The sequence below is a fragment of the Bactrocera latifrons genome, unplaced genomic scaffold, assembly GCF_001853355.1.
Source record: "Bactrocera latifrons isolate USDA-ARS-PBARC rearing strain unplaced genomic scaffold, ASM185335v1 scaffold_19, whole genome shotgun sequence".
In the NCBI taxonomy this organism is placed as follows: domain Eukaryota; kingdom Metazoa; phylum Arthropoda; class Insecta; order Diptera; family Tephritidae; genus Bactrocera; species Bactrocera latifrons.
Window position 1 is genome coordinate 928,714 of NW_017535407.1, and position 19,374 is coordinate 948,087.

Consider the following 19,374-nt stretch of genomic DNA (forward strand, 5'->3'; position numbering starts at 1 on the left):
CTTCAACCCATTTTGGGATGTTTCATCATGGAGGCTGAATTTATCGACCGTAGAGCCGAAAATACCTTCATTGCCCACCTTGGCGTTAAAGTCGCCAACCCCCCAAGGCATCTTTGGTCACATCGTCCTTCTCTTTCGTCGGGGTGTTGACGCTAATCAACGAAATGTTGAAAAACTTCGCTTTGCTGCGGATTGTGACTAGACATTCTTGCAACGCGGTAAATGTCAGGCTCTCACCTATCACGAATTCCACACAGAATTTGCACTCTTTTATATGGCAACTGTAGTAAATGCCACAAGAACGTAGTCGCCTAATTCCTTGCCGTGACCAGCGCATTTCTTGGACGGTGGTAATGTCAGCCTTCATAATTCTAACCAGGACGTCAATCAGCTCTACAGCGGCACCTTCCCAATTAAGGTGCCGCATATTCCAGGTACATGCTTTAAATCGTAATCTTTAAGTCGTTTACCATGATCGTCATAAAAAGTGGGTCTCCCATCCGAGGCTTGTTTTTTTTTTTCATTTTTACGTGGCGGGTTCCAAACCCAGCCTACAACCCTGTGGAAGAGATTATTCGCCTTCTCACTTTAGCTCGACTTCAAACGGATACTCTTTCGCTATCCAGAAGATACTTGCTCTAAGATCAAAAGCCGTGAGCTGCTTGAGGCTCAGTGACTCCTTATCGGACATTATAAGCTACAAATCTTTCAACAGTTGAAAGGCGAACTGTGTTGAAGACGTGAACTATTTATTCTGAGTCAAAAGGACATTGCGATGAAATCAGTAAAGATGGTTCTCTTTTGCATGTATCTTCAAGCAGAAAAAGTATGAGCTAACGAAAATTTTGGCTAAAAGGTGAATAGAACAGTGCTTTTCTTGGTTATTCTAAGGTGTTTTCTGGATTCCAAATGAATACTTTATTCACTAATTATTGACGTTTGCGTTAAAATTAAAGCAAATTTTATGGCATTGTTTCAGTATGAAGCGTTTTAAATTGTACACTGTACTGGTTTTCTAAAATAACTATAAACGATTTCGATTTCGAGCTAGTAGAAACTCCAATTTTGCCAATACATTCGCTTAAATTATTATCACTAACTTAGACTATTATTTTAATATTGAAAAATGTATCTAAATATTTGTTCACCCTCGTCTTAATTCACCGATTAAACATCTATTATTTTTAACCTGTCATTTTTTCCATCATCTAAATCGCATATTTTATTCTCATTCATTTATGAGTTTATTCAAAAATACAAGTACAAAAAAGCTTAGCGGCACATATATATTATATAAACACATACAGTGACCCAGACACACCCAGCCGCAAACAGTCACTTACATTCATGCCCACATTTTCACATAAACTCACACACAGTCACTTATATTCATTCACATCACCACGGACATTTGCACAGTTCCGCCGGTAAGGAAATGAAAACGTTCGCAGATTAGAGCAGCTGTTGAAAATTGAATATATTTTCGCATATTAATTTCTGCGCCGGTCTCGCTGCTACACCAACAATCGTTGGCAATCGTTAGTATTTGAAAGAATTTGCATAAATAAATGAATACTAAAAATATGCATTTCGTAAATAAATATGTTTTAGTGAATTGAAATATAAAATACTAAATGACTTTCGAATTTCAGTCAGAATTTCAGTCAGTAATTTCAGTGGTTTGAGGGCTTAGTAAGCTGAAAAAATTGCTCTTGAAGCGTAAAATTACAAAGTAATGGAAATCAGGGATTTTGGTTAGATTTTCGAGATTTTTTTAAAAACTTTGAAGTACTGAATATTTTGAAATCAGTAATGCTTTTTTATTTAGTTGAAATTCAATGAAATATAATTCATAGTAGCAGCCGTAGCATCGGTCAAGAGCTGGGCATGAGTCATCAAACCGTTATAAAAAAAATAAAAATACCGCAAGACTTTTTTGACAACCGAATATATCTTACTTCCTGAGATAATTGCACCGTACGTAATATTTCTCAAAAATAAAAATATCTTCTAAAAATTCGAGGCGAAAATTCGTTAGATCAACACTCATGTATCGATATTGCGACTGTAAACCGTTTTCCGAAGCCATGTTGAAAGTTATACGGGAGTTGCTCTTTTCGATACATTTTCATAAATATTTGCAAGACTTAGTTTGGTGTGAAAAGGTAAGTATTAGACAGAGAAAGAGTGTGAAAGAGAAGAAGAATCTTATATTCCAAGGTCTTCTAATCAGTAACTATGTGAAAAAAAAAAATATTTAGAAGGAATCCTCTATCCTTTGAATACGATGCCCAAAATATTACATAAATATTCAGAAAAGTAGAAGCAGCTCGGCCTTTTTGAGAGCGAACAGATACTACAACTGCAGACAAGACTGCTACTTGATGTAAAAGTTTTCCGAATTTCATTAAACTATTCATTAGTCGTATGTGATTTATTATAATTTTTGAGTTTTTACATAGGTTGCCTTCAGATTTCGAGATTTGGCAATCCTAATGTTGCAACCTGCAAACTCAGAACTTAATCGTAAATTTTGAGATTTTTGGTACTATGCATACTTAGAACTTTTTAGCATACGACCAATACTTAGGTTGTTAACGGTAACTTGAAATATTCCTCTCAGCCAAAAAATGGCATTAAAACGTGAACGTTTTCGTGCGATTATGTTTTATAACTTTCGACGTGGGTTAACTCAGCAACAAAACAACGATGAACTTAGTTTAGTTTTGGGTGAAAAAGCAGCAGTGTTTATTGAAGGCATGGTGAATCAGTCAAGGCCTTACATCACTCCAAGACGAATTTCTTGAAAGTCGTTCCAAATCAGTTGTTATTCCGAAAACTATTGTTGCTGTGCTCTAACTGATTTTGCAAGATCGTCATGTGATCTATCGTGAGATTGCGACCACTATGAGCATTCGTGGAAGTAGCATACTTGTACAAACAACATTGCATTAACTTTTGACTGTAAAAAAAATTGTTCATGTTGGATCTCACACAATTTGTCAAAAGGCTCATGCCTATTGATCGAGAGAAGTGTTAACAAAATACGATAGCATGAAATTGTGATGGATGATCGTGTTTCAAGATGGGCCGAATCCAAGAAAAGTTGTTTGTGGACGAAATATTTTCCTGCAAATGGTTGCCTGCTTTTTTTTTTAGAATGACTGGACTTGTCGCAACCATACCACTAGAAAAATACAGAACAGTAAATTGAGTGGTACACAACCATTCGTTTGCCAGTTGTCTTTTAAGAAATTAGGAAACGCAAACGCTGAAAACGAATCACTCTTCAACACGATAATGCGCGCTCTTAAATATCGACTGAAATAATTGCCTTTTTGCGCACTTGAAACATCGATTTGATGAACCATCCATCGTGTGATTCTGACTTGGCACCGATTGACTTCTTTTTATCCCCGTACAAAAAAAAATTAACCGAAAGTTCAACGTTTTTCTACACCTGAGGAGGCGGTTGATGCATTCAGAACAAATGTTTTGGAGATACCTCAAACAGAGTGGCAAAATTGCTACGCCAATTGGTTCAAAGGCATGCAAAAGTATACAGATCTTAATGGAGAATATTTTGAAAAATAATAAAGCCTTTTTGATGGTTGAAATTTTTTTGTTTTCTATACTGAAATATAAAAGGAAACATAAATACTAACGATGAGAGAATAATAAGACCCATAACAGTCGAGTCTACGTAAACGGAACAGACCTGGATTTTCGGCCAGGGACTGACAACTCGGCAGAATTCTGCCGGTACAACAAAAACAGAGGCTAATAACACTAGCCAACATAGATTTTACGACAAACATCTGCTTTTTGCTAATTTTGGATTGCAAATATTAGAAAAAATCTTCTAATACGTAGGATTTTTTGCCTTGCAGTCGAGAGGTGTCGGAGTCAAATTACCACTATATACTAATAGCTATAAGTGATGGACAATTTTTAAACTCAAACTCATAACAGTAAATCACCTAACCGACCTCTTAGCACATCAGTCACAAATTTTTCATTCATATTTGTTGAGTAGTGTAATAAAAGCGGAATAAAGATAATATTAAACCGATTGCAGTTGGTGAATTCTATCTTTCTTATTAATTGTTTCTGTAGCTACAAGCATACATTCGCTTGAACCTTTGTACTTCTACATGAATACTTGGTTTTCCTAATAAGTTCCGGGAATATGAGTGCAGAGCTGACATCGAGGCACATTAAATAAACACTATATTATACATTAAACTACTAATTGAATAAAACAAATAAGTCTAACATTAATTAGTCCCACTGCAGCATTAGATAACCCACAGTTGCCAATGAAATCCGCACTTACCTGTAGCACAGCAAAAACGACCACAACAATGGTAACAATCGTCAGACAGACGGCCACAGCAACAGCCGTAATTGCAGTCAGCGGTGAGCTCATACGCGAAAAGAAACTGCCTACATTACCGGACGCATCCTCATCCAAAAAGCCACCATACAGACCACCACTGTAAGCGCTGCCGAACTGTTGTTGCTCAGCAGCGGCGGCGATGCGACGCTTGCCCGCCGGCGAGGCATTGATGCAGCCGCCTGCAAAATCAAACAATTGCGATGAGAAACACACGACTGAGCTGCTGCCATTATGCATTAATGAACTCATAACAGTGCATGTTTGTATCATATGCGATCACACACACGATACAATGCACGCTTTGCAAGTGAGTATTTGTTGTTGCATGGACTTACCGGTATCCTTATCACAATGACAGCATGACTGATCCTCCGGTGCCGCATCGGTGGGACAACACGGCACACATTGATTATTCAAACGGTCCAAATGCAATGGGAAAGCGCACGTTTTGCACGAATACTGGCCGGGGCCGGAGCAGGAACGGCACGAGTCATGGCAGGTTTTGCACGTTTGCGTGGGCGAGTCGTAATACTGCGACCCCAGGCACTCCATGCACAGGCCGCCGTCGAGCATGAAATGCAGCGGGCAGGAAGTGCAGGCGAGTGGGCCGGCGCCTGAGTGGCATACAGTTATGAAAAGTGTGCAAAAGAGAAGAAATGAATGCAAAAAAAGATTAAGTAATGTGTGCAGCGGCGGCATAAAAAATTGAAATTCAACAAATCAATTCACTCAGCGCGCGGCACGTGCGACAAGCTGGTGCTAAGCAGCTTTGCAACAATTGCCAATGGGCAATCGCGTACTTACCGTTGCAAGTTTTGCAATAATGATGACACTTCTGACAGCCAAACTCGGATTTGTAGAAACCCTCCGGACACTCCGGGTGACACTCGCCGCCGGCCAGCTGCCAACCTAACGGACACTGAACGCATTGGTCGCGTCGCGGTCCGCTGCAGGTGTGACAGCTGAGGTAACACTTGGCGCAGGTGCCACGATCGCTGTAGTAGCTGTGTGTGTGTGTGTGTATGTGAGTGCAGGAAGAGCGTGTAGTGTATGTGAGTGTGGTGGGGAAGAGAGAAAAAATAAATTTATATAACTTTTAGCACAAGTATTGGCTGAAAATCTTAAATTGCAATATTTTTTAGTTTGCGCTGCGCGGGAAGTGCTTGAAGGCAGCAGGCGGCGGCAGCGAAGTTCGGCAGGTGAGCAGCGAAATGAGTAAGAAGTTGGGAAATGTGCAAAAGTTGTCGTTAAGTTTTCTTTACACTCTACCGTTATGTTTTCTAGGTAGTTAGCGTTGTCTTGTTATTGTTGTTGCTGCAGCTGCTTGTTAGCACTTTGACATAGCGGCGCTGCAACTTGCAAACTTTTAATGGTGACGCAATCGTTATGTTTTTATTATTATACACTATTTTTSTTGTTGTTGTTCCAAATTTGAGTTTCTCAGCTTGTTGTATTGTTGATGCTTTTAAATATTTGAACAGTTCAAAAAGTGCACGGAATCGTTAATCAGCAGCGCTTCCGCCGTATTGCCACTTCTCACGGCAAATAAAAACAGTTATGAAATAAATGTGAAAAAAGCAAGGAAAAAACACATTAACAATTCAACAACTTGCGTTGCTGGAAAACATAAAGTTTTAACGTCGCACTTCCGAAGTTACTATAAATTGTTAAACACCGTTTGGATGAGACAAACGCGGCGCACAAGCAATCTCAAAGCTTGTCAGCGCCATCGACGAAAAGCAATAATCGCAACAAACTTCGGCGCCTTTATAATATCAAAGTCAAGCGGAAAATTGCTTTCCCACTCATTTCCTACAACCGCCTACCTACCAAGCCGCACTAACCCTCCGCCACAGCAGCTACAATGTGGAGCGCCCTTTAATGAGCGCTCCGACAAATCCCATTAATTACCCATCAGCACAGGTTGTGCGACACTCGCCGCTCTGCAGCTGCAATCCCTTGGCGCAGGCGGTGCAGTTCATGCGCGACACGCACTGTGTGCAGGTGTGCAAGCACTTGGCGCACACGCCCGCCTCCATGTAGAAGCCGTCGTCACAGCTGCTGACGCAACGACTCGATTGGAGCAGTAGACTTTGCGGACACGAGAGGCAATTCGTTTCGGTGGGTCCATCGCAGGTTTCGCACGTGGAGTGACAGGGATGACAGTGGTTGTTGTCGTAGTACTCGGCTGTGCGTTGTAAAGAGAATGAGGAGAAGAAGCAAAATTATTAAGTTAGTTGATGTTGTTTATATTTAAAAAGATGTTTTTTTTTAAAGAAATATTGAAATACAATATATGTATATATGTAAATGATATTGTCATATTGATCTGTTAATATAATTAATTGAACAGGCAAATTGGTAAAATAATAGTTTCGAAGTATATTATAATTAATGCTATTTATTCAGCTGAAAAGGTGTTGAAGCTACAAAAGATATTCTCAAAATCATCTTAACGTCAACGAAGTTCCAAATAACATTTGTATATGGCTGAAAAGTTTTTCTAACAACTCTATAGCTTTACAAGAGTAAACATTAACTTCGGATGCACCGGAGCTATAATATCCACCACAGGTGCATTTATACTAGCTAATTCTAAAAGCATAACCTACAAATAATTTACATCAAACTGAAAGCATTTTGCAGAGTCTTTCTAGCCACTTTATTTGATAAAGCAGTAATCAAATGAAACTATGGTCACTGAAGAAAGAAAAAAATATATTATATAGCAATTTGGTTTGATTTTGATCTGTCAGCTTTAGCTTTCGAAGATTATAATGTTGCCTTGGATAAAAATGTATGACAAATAGTTTAGAAATCTCATAAAAATAAAATTTAAATATAAGATCTTGATTTCGATAGTTATCTATGGTTCCGTTTGATCAGCAGCTTCTTCGGGAGAAAACAACGTGCGCATTTTCAGATCAATTTCAAATCAATATCGCTAAACTGCGGCACTAGTTGGCAATTTTGCGAAAAAACAAAAAGACAGACAAACATACCTGGTTAAATCGACTAACTCATCACGCTAATATTATAGCTTTATGTACTTTATATAATCTCCGACATTAATATATCCTATGCATGGTCCACAAAATTTATCTATCCCTCTAAGTATGTTAATGTTATATACTCAGATCTACCTGCTAAAAACAGTTTTGGGACTTTTATGTTACTGGACAACTGCTTACGTCATTATTCGGACTATATCTAGAATGTGTTTTAGAAATTTTTGTTTCAATAAATCAAACTGGTTCGCTTCTTTTCGTCTGAGGTGGCTTATTTTAGTTTCACAAAATATTCTTTAGCCTTATGCAAATCGACTGAAGAATAGCCGGGGTATTCCAACCACTTTTGGTGAGATTCCTCGTATTATTTCCATGGTTGTGCTATTTCGTGGATAAATTTTTCATTCACTTCTACTTTTGCTATTCAAATTAATTTTGTCGCTTATGAGTTACTGACCTATATTTTCACTAATATTGGAAAATTAAATAACCAATTTTCGAATTACAAGAACCAGTGTTCTTTTAGGCCAAAATTTAATTCTAACTTTCGCATATTTGAAATATATGTTTCGTATTTTTGTCATAAAAAATTGGTAATGGCTTCCGTCTATTTTCAGTTACCGACTTATGATGGCCCTGCTCAGCTATATGTTTAATGTTGAAATACTGATTACGATACATATCTTTCTATTATAAAATGAGAAACCTTACTGAAGAGAAATGTCAAAAGGGCAGAAAAATTAAAAATCGGCCCGCTGCCGCGCCCACAAACTGGCGAAAACCGAGAACCTATAAAGTGTCATAACTAAGTCATAAATAAGAATATTAAAGCGAAATTTGGCACAAAGGCGTGGCCCCGCCCCTTACTAAGTTTTTTGCACATATCTCGGAAACTACTACAGCTATGTCAAACACACTCTATAGATTCGTTTCCTTCAGGCATTTCCATATACAGTTCAAAAATGGAAGAAATCGGATAATAACCACGCCCACCTCCCATACAAAGCTTATGTTGCAAATCACTAAAACTGCGTTAACTGACTAACAAAAAAAGTTAGAAACACTAAATTTTACGGAAGAAATGGCAGAAGGAGGATGCACCTAAGCTTTTTTTAAATTTAAAATGGGCGTGGCGTCGCCCACTTATGGACCAAAAACCATATCTCAGGAACTACTCGACCGATTTCAATTAAATTCGGTATTTACTATTTTCTTAACACCCTGATGACATATACGAAATATGGGTGAAATCGGTTCACAATCACGCCTTCTTCCAATATAACGCTATTTTGAATTCCACCTGATGCGTTCTCTGTATAATATATACATTAGGAAAAAATTATGATAGCGGAATAAAACTTTACAGAAATACGGTATTTGAGCTAAGGTATCCCTTGTGAAATTGTTGTGATTGGACTATAACTTTTCAAGGTCCCTGATATCGAACACGATGAACTCAGAGCCTAACCTAACCTAAGATATATACCTATACCTAACAGATATTTTCATGTAATTCAGAGGGCATCGTTTTTAGACTCTCGCAATAAAGTTGCTAATAACGGTATATATCGTCAGATATATGGTTACATATACCAAAGGGATCAGGGTGACGAGTAGAGTTGAAATCCGGATGTCTGTCTATCCGTCCGTGCAAGCAGTAACTTGAGTCAAAATTGGCATATCTTGATGAAACTTGTCATGCGAGAGTATAAAATGTTCGGTGACACCCGAACTTAGCCCTTCCTTTGTATAACTCTGAAAACTGTTTGCGGAATTTTGATTACTCTTCAGCAAGAATTGTCGACGCAATCAAATCATAAAATTGAACTAAAACAGAATTTTCGAAGAAAATACTCTGTCAAAATTTAATAAATTTTGTTGTAAAAAATTATGTTTAATAACGCCACTATATCAAAAATCAACACCTTTAAAATTTCAAATTAAACTGTTGGAACGTAAAAGCAATCACTGCTTCTGTGGCAACATAAATGGCGCATGTAAGTAATATCCCGAGAAAATGAGATGAAATTATAATTATGGCAGGTAAAATGAGTTGACGTGTTGGAAAATGAAACAGCAAACGAACTTATAAACAGCAAGAAGTATTTGTTTGCACGCTTACACACGCACACACACACACGCCCGCCAGTAAACATGCTCAAAATCACAGCTGAAGAGCAGAAAGAAAAGAAAAAAAATCTGATCACACAAATGTAATGGTGAAATGGTCAAGCATAATTGCAAATGAGAATGGGAAAATGTAATTTGACGAATGAAATGGATTGGCAGTGCAACAAGAATGAATGGGCGCAATGTAAATGTATGGCAACAAGGCAAGGCAGTGACCGCCTGCTTAAAGTGTGCCCATTGTTGTTGCTGTGCACGCAATTTTATGGCAATCATAAAGGCGAATTGCCACAACGGCCTGTACGAAGCAATGGCCCATCTTACGGCCGCCCACACGCAACGCTTACCTCCACATACATGGGTGTGTGTGTGTGTGTATGCGCTGTGCGAATCTGCATACGAAACTCATTTAAATCAGACGACTCTGCGCAAATTTAACGTGCTATTAATTTCGTTCTGTATGCAGTGCAAAGAAGTTGGTCACAGATGCAAATTGTTGTCGGGAAAACGGTAATTGCCCCGTTTTTTATGTTGCAACGGCGTTTTAATGGGTTCTTTACATGAGTGACACATTCCTTTTTTACACGGTTCGCATTCAATATGCCTTTGGGCTTAAGAAATTTAAAATGATTTAAATATTATCGAAATTATACGAAGTTCACAGAGATTTCGAAAGGAATATACTCCTTAATATTTAAATTTTTGACGAGATTGCGTCAATTTTTCTTTTGAAAATAACTGTTTCAAATAAAATTTTATGGTTTTTTATAATTAAAAAAAAAATGTGTTCACATTATATAGTTAATTTTGATATTACATGTTTCAAAAATTCCGTTTTAAATTAAGTGGCAACACAGAAAAAAAAATGTATGATTCATGTTTCTTTTTTATTTGATAATAAATTGTATTCAAAATTTTTTTTTAATATTTTGAAGAGAATATTAAAAATTTAAACTTAAAATTTGTATTTGGTTAGGTGGCAACTCCAAAAGTAACTAACTAATGAAGCGGCAACACAGTAAAAAAAAATTTTATGATTCATGTTTCTTTTTTTACTTGAAAATAAATTGTATTCAATTTTTTTTTTTAATATTTTGAAGAAAATATTAAAAAATTAAACTTCAAATTTGTATTTGGTTAGGTGGCAACTCCAAAAAAAAATTTTATATTGACCAACGCGCACACTTATTGTTAATATGCAGTCCGAAATTTTATTCAACGGCAATATTTATTTTATATTTTGTAAATTAATATATCTGGCAACAATGTTAATTTTTTTATGTTTTAAATTAATAACCTTTCATTCTCATGTTTTTTCTTCATTTTAAAACAAGAACGGCTTAAATGTTTTTTCTTAAAAAAAATATATATGTACGTATATACATATATGGCAACCCTGTTTCTAAGTAACCAACATTCTGGAAGTATTCAACAAAATATTATCCATATTTTCAAAAAAGTATAGAATTTTCGATTAGATTTGTAATGGTCAGCTGGCAACTCTAATTTTTTTATTGAGTTAATTAATAGAGTTGCCACGGTTTTTAAAAATGTTTAAGTAATTTCTATTAACGAACTTATGATGTTTTCTTTTTTTTTTTTCTAAGCTAAGTATGTGGAAATTCTGTTTTTAAGTAACCGACATCCTCGCAGTATTAAAAAAATAATTATCGATATTTTTAAAAAAATATTGAAATATTAAATTTTCGAATAAATTTAAAGTTAATCAGGAGGCAACTTCAAGATTTTTTTTGTATTGATCAACATTATTCGCAAATTGAGTTATCTAGCAACTCTGTTAATTTTTTTATGTATCAAATTAATAGCTTTTCATTTTAAAAACTTTTGACTCGTGTTTTTTTTTAATATAACAAGGAGTCGAAGAAATCTAATTAAATTTTATTGAAATTTACTGATGATCAAAATTGACTCGGATTGGTCCACCGAAAAATAGAAAATTCTTAGAAGGCACTGAGCCGATGCAACCGATGCTTATCACGTGTGTATTGAACATCGGAACAGACGTTTTATTAGCTCAGGAGCCTGAATCTTAAAGACAATAATTGTTGTTCTAAAATACTGGAGTTTTTTCATATTTTTGTCGATTTGCGAATCAAACTTGATCAGATGGTAGTATGTAAAAATACAATTTTGCCACGAAGTCAGAAGAAAATATAAACATTCCAAAATTATTAAAAACACCCGAACACTTATTTTATCTATTTTCGGTACTCAAATTTGACTTTCCGCAACCCCCATCACAAAAGAATGCCCCACACAGTCTACGTATACGTTGCATGCGTTGCAAACAGTCTTTGTAATCATCAACATTTTCTGAGCATTCAATGCTCAGCGTTGCTGCTCTGTCACTTTGCTGCTTTTGACAGCTGCCTTCTGCCAGTCGATGCACGTGTCATCAAGCCAAGTTGGCTGCAGCTTGGACTGGAGCAATGCAACGTGTTGCGAATGCAAGAACATTACAATTAGTCTGTCGAATGATCTTTTTATTCTGTTTTATATCACTGCCGTGCCCATTAAATGGCCCGCCCATTCTGCTGTCGCAATTGCAGCAAGCAAAAAGGAAAAATTATCGCTAGGGTATGGTCGGTAGGTCACTCGCATATATTCAGGCTGAAAGCTCTGCGGCCTACTCAGCAGCCGCCCAACCGGCTGTCTGCGCTGATGTCTGTTTGTCTGCCTCACATGTTTGGCTCCTTTGGCATGCAAATGGAACTGTCACTGGCATTATGCGGGCGGGAAAATTCGCCACTGAAATGCATACGTCCTTATATTTTATATAATGGAAGAGATGTCAGTATTTTGAAGCAATCATGAAGGATCAGTTGCAAATAAAATGAAATTTTTTAGAGATCAATCGACTAACCAGCCGTGAAATCATTTTTGAACACAACATTTTTATTATAAATTTGATTCGTTTTTATTTTTAATTGCCTTAAGAAGTTCTGTATTTATTTTCTCACATTCATGAAAGCAAATAACTTCATCAAACTACATATACGAAAAAAAAAAAAAATTTATGCTCATCGCGCAACTCTTCCTTGCATGCCATGCGCTTGTATCAACCCTTGCATGCTTTTTCATTGTCACTTCCTGCTGCTACACCTTTAATGGTGTTCTGAAACTCATCACAAATGTTGTCATCAACAGTTATGCAGTTAAGGGTGCAAGCGCAGCACCCAAGCAAAGGCATTTGTGTGGTGTGTTGCGGCGTATACGTAACCTCACACAAATTGACTTGTTTGCTCTGCCGTTATGGCGCAAAAGTGTTGTTCTTTTATTTCGTATTAAAGTTTCTTATTTGCACTTTCTGTTATCTCGTTGCTTCGTGCGCTCTGCGGTGACATCTTCCCTGCTTGCCACATTATTAATGGCGTGGAAAAGGTGTGCGATTTTTGTGATTTCTTTCGTGAGGAGCACGAATAATTATTTGTAATATTACGAGGTGCACATACCCGTAAAATATCTTAATTGCTAGCTCTGGGGGTGCTGTAATATAGTTGGAGCTGGGATTTTATGCACCCGCTTCTTGTGAGGTTCGTAAATAAATAATTTTCAAAAAATTTTTATTTTTTTAGTTAGTGAATTCTCAAGAGTTTAGGGGTTTAAATATATTAGTGTATTTTTTCCTGCTTTGGAGTTAGTATTTGGTTTAATATTTAAATATAATTAATAAATTGGTCTTCAGTTGCGTTTTCTAAGCTTAGATAATGTCTTACTTTACTTTGCTTACGAGGAGTATGAGAACTTGATATAACTGACAGATATGCTAGAAAAAAATATCTAACCTGTCTTTCAAGCCAATATTTTCTGCTTTTATCGTTTTTAATTTTTTCTGATAACACTCATTAATTTTTTTTTTAACCGAAATGCTGTATTTCGTACAGTAGCTTTTTTAATTATATATCGTCTGTATATATACAAAATAGTCACTCTGTAGTTTTTAAGTTATTGATTTGAAATTTTGCACACGTCCTTTTCTCTCCAAGAACCCACTTGTGGAAATCACCGATATTGGATAACTTTTGCATACAGCTGCCATATAAACTAAGCGATCGGAATAAACTGCTTGTATAGAAAACTTTGTTATTTGAGGAGATATCATTATGAAATTCGGTATGAATTATCATCTAAGGCTATGGCACAATCTCCGTAAAAATTATATAGCATGAACTCTTATAGCATATGTCTGCCGCACAAACTGATTCTTGGCTATAATTGTCAAGATATTTTCAAGAAGTTTGGTACAGAATTATATTCAAGGCAACTTTAAAAATTGCGAATATGCTGCAATGCATTTGTGTAGGCTACTTTGGCTACGGTGGAACGTTTCTCATTGGTTTTTTTTTTTTTAATTTAGAAAGTATTTCTCATAATACAAATAGTGAAAAACTTTAGTAAAATAAATGATGTGTTTCTTAAGAGCTAATATGTGTTTACGGATTTAAAAAAATTGATCTTTTTTTTGAAGTCAGTTGTCAATTTTTTTTTCTTCAATTTTTCTTGTAAAAATTTCTGAAAGAAAGCCAATTTTCAAACTTTGTTTCTTCGTCTAAGTTCTAAATTATGGTTTTAACTGAAACACGTATTTTTTCACTTTTAGATGATCCTGTAAAGAGTTATCGTGCCAACGCGGGTGCTTCTTCTTTTTTTTCAAGAGCTCACCGGAAAAGGCATCGCAATGGCCGAGTTTGAAATATTTTTTTGCACAAATTTCAGAATTTCTTTATTAATATGGTATGTTTGTTGCAATAAAAAATCAGTTAAAATATTCCATTTTTTATATGAGAAAAAAAATTTTTTTGAATAAATGCAATTTTTACTCGAGAAAAAGAAAACATCAAAAAAATTATATTATATTAAGATCTGTACTACAGAGCGAATACAAGACAAAAAAAAAAAAAAAACAAAAAATAAATAATTACGCTTCCTTTAGTTTCCAATATGTATCGGCCTATCTCAATGTAGTGTTCGCTTTAGTTACGCCAGTGGAGAATAGTGCAACACATTTTTTTTAGCTTAATTTAAATTTTTTGGGTTCTAAGAATATGGCTTGCTATACTTCTTTATCTTCGTAAATCTTCATATTAATTACGATTCCGGGAATCACCTTGGCCTATTGAGGCTCTTTAGGGAAGGTGGTTTCCAAAATTTGCTCAGCAGCGGCCATTTTGAATAAAAATTTTAATATCCTCTATTTTATATACCCAAAGAGAGAGATAAAAAGAAATTCCATACCTTTCCCTTAGTATAAGGATAAATTCAAAGCCATGCCTGAAATTAGTGCTCTAGAATGGCCTAACCTACTTTTGAATTGAAAATCAATTAATGTGAAATCCATACTATACATACTACCATACTATACATGTACATGTATTATATATATATAATTTCTTATTCTTTTTACATTTAAGTACAAACCTAATTTCAAATACAACTTATTTTAGTGTAAATTGCAACGAATAATCCGAAACAAATAATATCCGAACATCAAAAAGTAATTCTGTATGTATGTACGTGAGCTCATATAAAATTTCTGAGAAAAAATAGTTAATAACTTATATAACTGGACCCTGATACCTTGTATACTTTCTTAAATTTCTCTTCATTCGTATGTATGTATATAGTACTTACATTCATCGCAATTCTCACTGCCGGTGACAATGCATTTGCCCTTCTTGTTGCGCGTCCAATTTTCGCGACACGTCAAGCAAAATCCATTGCTGCTACATGTTGCACAACCGATGGGGCACGCAACGCATTCTTGACGTTTTTTGTCCGCATAGTAACCGTCCGGGCAATTGTTTAAACATTTGCCGTCGTAGGCAAAGCGACCCGAACGACACGTGATGCATTGCGATTCGGCGGAACCATTGCAAGTGGCACAAGATGAATGGCACGACGCGCAACTGAAATGAAAGAGTAAAAAGAAAAACAACAACAACAATTATAGCTTAAGGTAATAAGTGGCTTATACACAGGTATGTATGTGTGTGAAAGGAATATATTTACAAGCGGCAGATCGAAGACTCTATGAGATTTTTATGCAAAAATTTATTCCGGAAAATATTTTTGTATGCAAATGAGTAAGAGTGCAAATAATAAATGGTTTTTCGTAGATATGTATAACGAGAACAAGCCATATATAAATACATAAATACATATATGTATATACCCCATAAGATTGATACGAATGCTTGCTGACTTCTTGAGTTGTACATACAGATATATATATTTATGAGAGGTTGTGTGTGGACGAGAATCTGCCGCCAAGGGGAATAACTTTCGTTATCCTTTTAAATATATACCTGCACACAAATACATATTCTTTTTATTTAAATTCATATATATGTATATATTTGTTTGTAAAAGTGTTGAGTATGACTATATTTAATAGCTGCAGGTAAGCAAATATTTCACTGCAGCGCGAGTTGTAACATTTTATAAGAAAATCTGAATTTTCATTATATTTTTCTGGAAGTGGTGAAGAGTGGTGCACCACTTGTCGAAGTGTGAAATTTAATATTTTGCATATTTTTAAATTCCGCAGACAAGGTAATGCTGTCGTTTGCCGATGACAGCATGACGTTTTATGACTTCATATTGATAATAACATCTCTGTGCTCGTAGTGAGTTTGAGTTTCTGTGGTTCACATAGAGTTCGATGTGGTTAATACTTCTTCTAATATGTGCAGCTTGATATCAAAATCTCTTAATTTTATTTTCAAATAATATAAAATGACACACTTAGAGCACAGCAATACAAATTTGATGGAATAAATCGGACACTTATTGTACTTTTTACTCTTCTTATTTCTCAATAGCAAGAAAGGGTATCAAGTATAAAAAGTGGATAATAAATATATAAAAATATGATATATTACAGTATTACATGATATTGAGATCATCGATCTCAACACCCGCGTCGTTAGTTCTGCTTTCTCCAGACTGGACAAGGAAGCACAACAAATGGGTCTGGCAGTGAACGAGGGCAGGACGAAATATCTTCTGTCATCAAGCAAACAGTCGTCGCACCCGCGACTTGGCACTCACGTCACTGTTGACAGTGATAACTTTGAAGTCGTAGATAATTTCGTCTATCTTGGAACCAGCGTAAAAACCACCAACAATCCAACCCAGGATAACTCTTGCCAACAGGTACTTCGGACTGAGTAGGCAATTGAGAAGCAAAGTCACTCATAATTCCCGCCCTGCTATATGATGCAGAGGCTTGGACGATCTCAACAACAGATGAGTTGACGTTGCGAGTTTTCGAGAGAAAAGTTCTGCAAAAGATTTATGGACCTTTATTGGCCACGGCGAATATCGAAATCGATGGAACGATGATTTGTACGAGATATACGACGAAATTGATTTGATTTTTCAGCAAATTAAAAGACGGCAGCTGGCTAGGTCATGTTGTCCGAATGGACGAAAACACTCCAACTCTGAAAGTATTCGACGCAGTAACCGCCGAGGGAAGCAGAGAAAGAGGAAGACCTCCACTCCGTTGGAAGGACCAAGTGGAGAAGGACCTGGCTTCACTTGGAATATCTAACTGGCGCCACGTAGCGAAAAGAAGAAACGACTGGCGCGCTGTTGTTAACTCGGCTATAATCGCATAAGCGGTGTTTACGCCAATTAAGAAGAAGAAGATGACATTAGAGGACTATATGGGAGCCGATGTAAAAATTGAACAATGGGCGTGGCACTGCTCACTTTTTGGTGGAACCAAATATCTCGGTACCCGAAAGACCGATTTCAAATTAATGTAGAACGTGGCATTCTTTTCATTATCATATATCACAGTGGGGACTACAACCACGACTACTTCCCATATAACACAGTTTTAAATTATACTCGATTCTTTCACTTTCCAGTGCATAAATCAAAAATTTGTTAGTATAATGAAATAAAATTTTGAACTAATAACTCCTTTAAAATATGTCACCTTATAACCAGTAATTATTCAAATCAGACCAGTTAATGTATAGAACGTATAATTTTTAGTCAGAGAGAACTTGACAATAATAACCTTGTGCATAAAAAATGGGTTGAATCGGGTAATTACTTCCCTGAGATATATATCGGTCAATATTTATATTTTTTCTAAGATAGATTAATTATAGCGATATCTGTTGTTAATAGTATGCGATATTGGCCAAAGTAGATAAAATCGGATTAATAGTACCCCAACACCCATATACTGCATGACTTTTGTTTTTTTTTATCAATCCGGAAGGTATCTTACTGGCTTTGATTCCTTGCAATTTGCAAGAGTATAACATGTTCGGTTGCACCCGAACTTAGCCCTTCCTTACTTGTTTCATCTGTATTTAAAATCTATCGCTGCTTTATTTTTCGCCTTCAGATGCTAGCATATACATACATATTTACTCGCATGTATGCAAGTGTGTATGAACTTATTTGAAACTCCGAACAATGGATTTATGACTCATAGTCGCATGTGTAGTACAGCTGTATATGTTGCAGTGGAAATGTTACAACAGATGTACAAACTTAGTTTTTACAAGGAATTGCTAATGCAACACATATTACAACAGCAACAATGTACGCAAATATATATTGGAAAAACAAGGCAGGAAAAGAAAATTAAAAATATGAAATGCCAATCTCTTATATTTTTATCTAAATGTATGTTGGTAACTATATAAAAGCATAAACAAATCAGACGCAGAACAATGAGAATATTTTATTACTATTAATTTTTTTTTTAAGAGTGGCTCCATCAGTAATTTGAGAGACAATTAGTTTCACGCCACACTTTTAGTACAAATTTGTACAGCATATATATCTAAAGCCGGTTGAAAATGTGATGCCTCTGTACCCTTCAAGTTGTTCGTTATTGTTATGACACCCCTAATGTCTTATGTAAAAAAAAAAAAATAAAAGTTCTCATCTCCCGAAAAATTTCCTTCAGGGCATCTTATGCACTTAAAACCCGCACAATGCAAATGTAAAATATTTATACACGAACTCGACTATGTACATATAGTTGTGTGTATGTGTACATAACTACATGCCTGTGATGCAGCGGCTGGATATCTGATATTCAATTTTCAATTGGAAATAGATTGAATGCTTTTTATTCAATTCAATTTGTGTTGAATGCAATTCGTGTACGGAGGCAATAAGCGTTCACTGAACGGTGGCGTGGTCATATTGAGGTACTGGAGCTGAAAATGCTGGGTTTACAGTTGCATACATACACACATATCCAGTATACGGAAGTATGCATGACGGATAAATAAGTTAAAAATGCAACAGAAAAATATAGGACCGTAGAGGTAGTGAAAAATGTGGCTGGTTATAGCCGTAGGCATTAGCAGTGAGTGACTTCAATGCGCCTTCATGTATGTGTTTATATATGACTGCGCTTGAAGTGGACAGCACGAAAGTAAAAAAAAAACAAAAACAGGAGTGGGGGACCAGATCAGCATACTTAGGAGGTGGACTTTTCTAAGAGACTTTGACTTTATTTCACTGTTTCATTAGCGAAGCATGTTTATATGCTCGTTTTTGTTAAGCTTGTGCACAAATATAAAGTTTTTTTTATACACCTACGGAGATTTTAGAAAATTTGACCAAATTTTTGTTTTTTCAAAGAAACTACCGAAATAATATATACGCTGTTATTTACTTCTAACTACATTAGTTAATAATGCCTAATCAAAGAATTTTCTTCTATTCACGTATTGCCGCAAGACTTGCAAACAGAATTATAGTGGGTGAGAAGACGAGAGTAAAAAGCTATCAAACTATAATTGCTTAGATGCAATGAAGCACCAGTAAAACAGTTGC

General features: G+C 35.9%; 1 protein-coding gene across 4 annotated transcripts in view; it reads right to left on the minus strand.

Annotated features, from left to right (window-relative positions):
- LOC108967555 (furin-like protease 2) overlaps nucleotides 1-19,374 on the minus strand; it is a 381,841-nt gene that overhangs the window by 15,184 nt on the left and 347,283 nt on the right. For all 4 annotated transcript variants that reach the window (XM_018931052.1, XM_018931054.1, XM_018931051.1 and 1 more), the window contains 5 exons: nucleotides 15,187-15,461; nucleotides 6,311-6,587; nucleotides 5,204-5,403; nucleotides 4,735-5,013; nucleotides 4,337-4,578 (listed from right to left, as the gene is read on the minus strand). In XM_018931052.1, coding sequence (XP_018786597.1) covers nucleotides 4,337-4,578; nucleotides 4,735-5,013; nucleotides 5,204-5,403; nucleotides 6,311-6,587; nucleotides 15,187-15,461 — 1,273 coding nt within the window. The remainder of the gene's footprint in view (nucleotides 1-4,336; nucleotides 4,579-4,734; nucleotides 5,014-5,203; nucleotides 5,404-6,310; nucleotides 6,588-15,186; nucleotides 15,462-19,374) is intronic.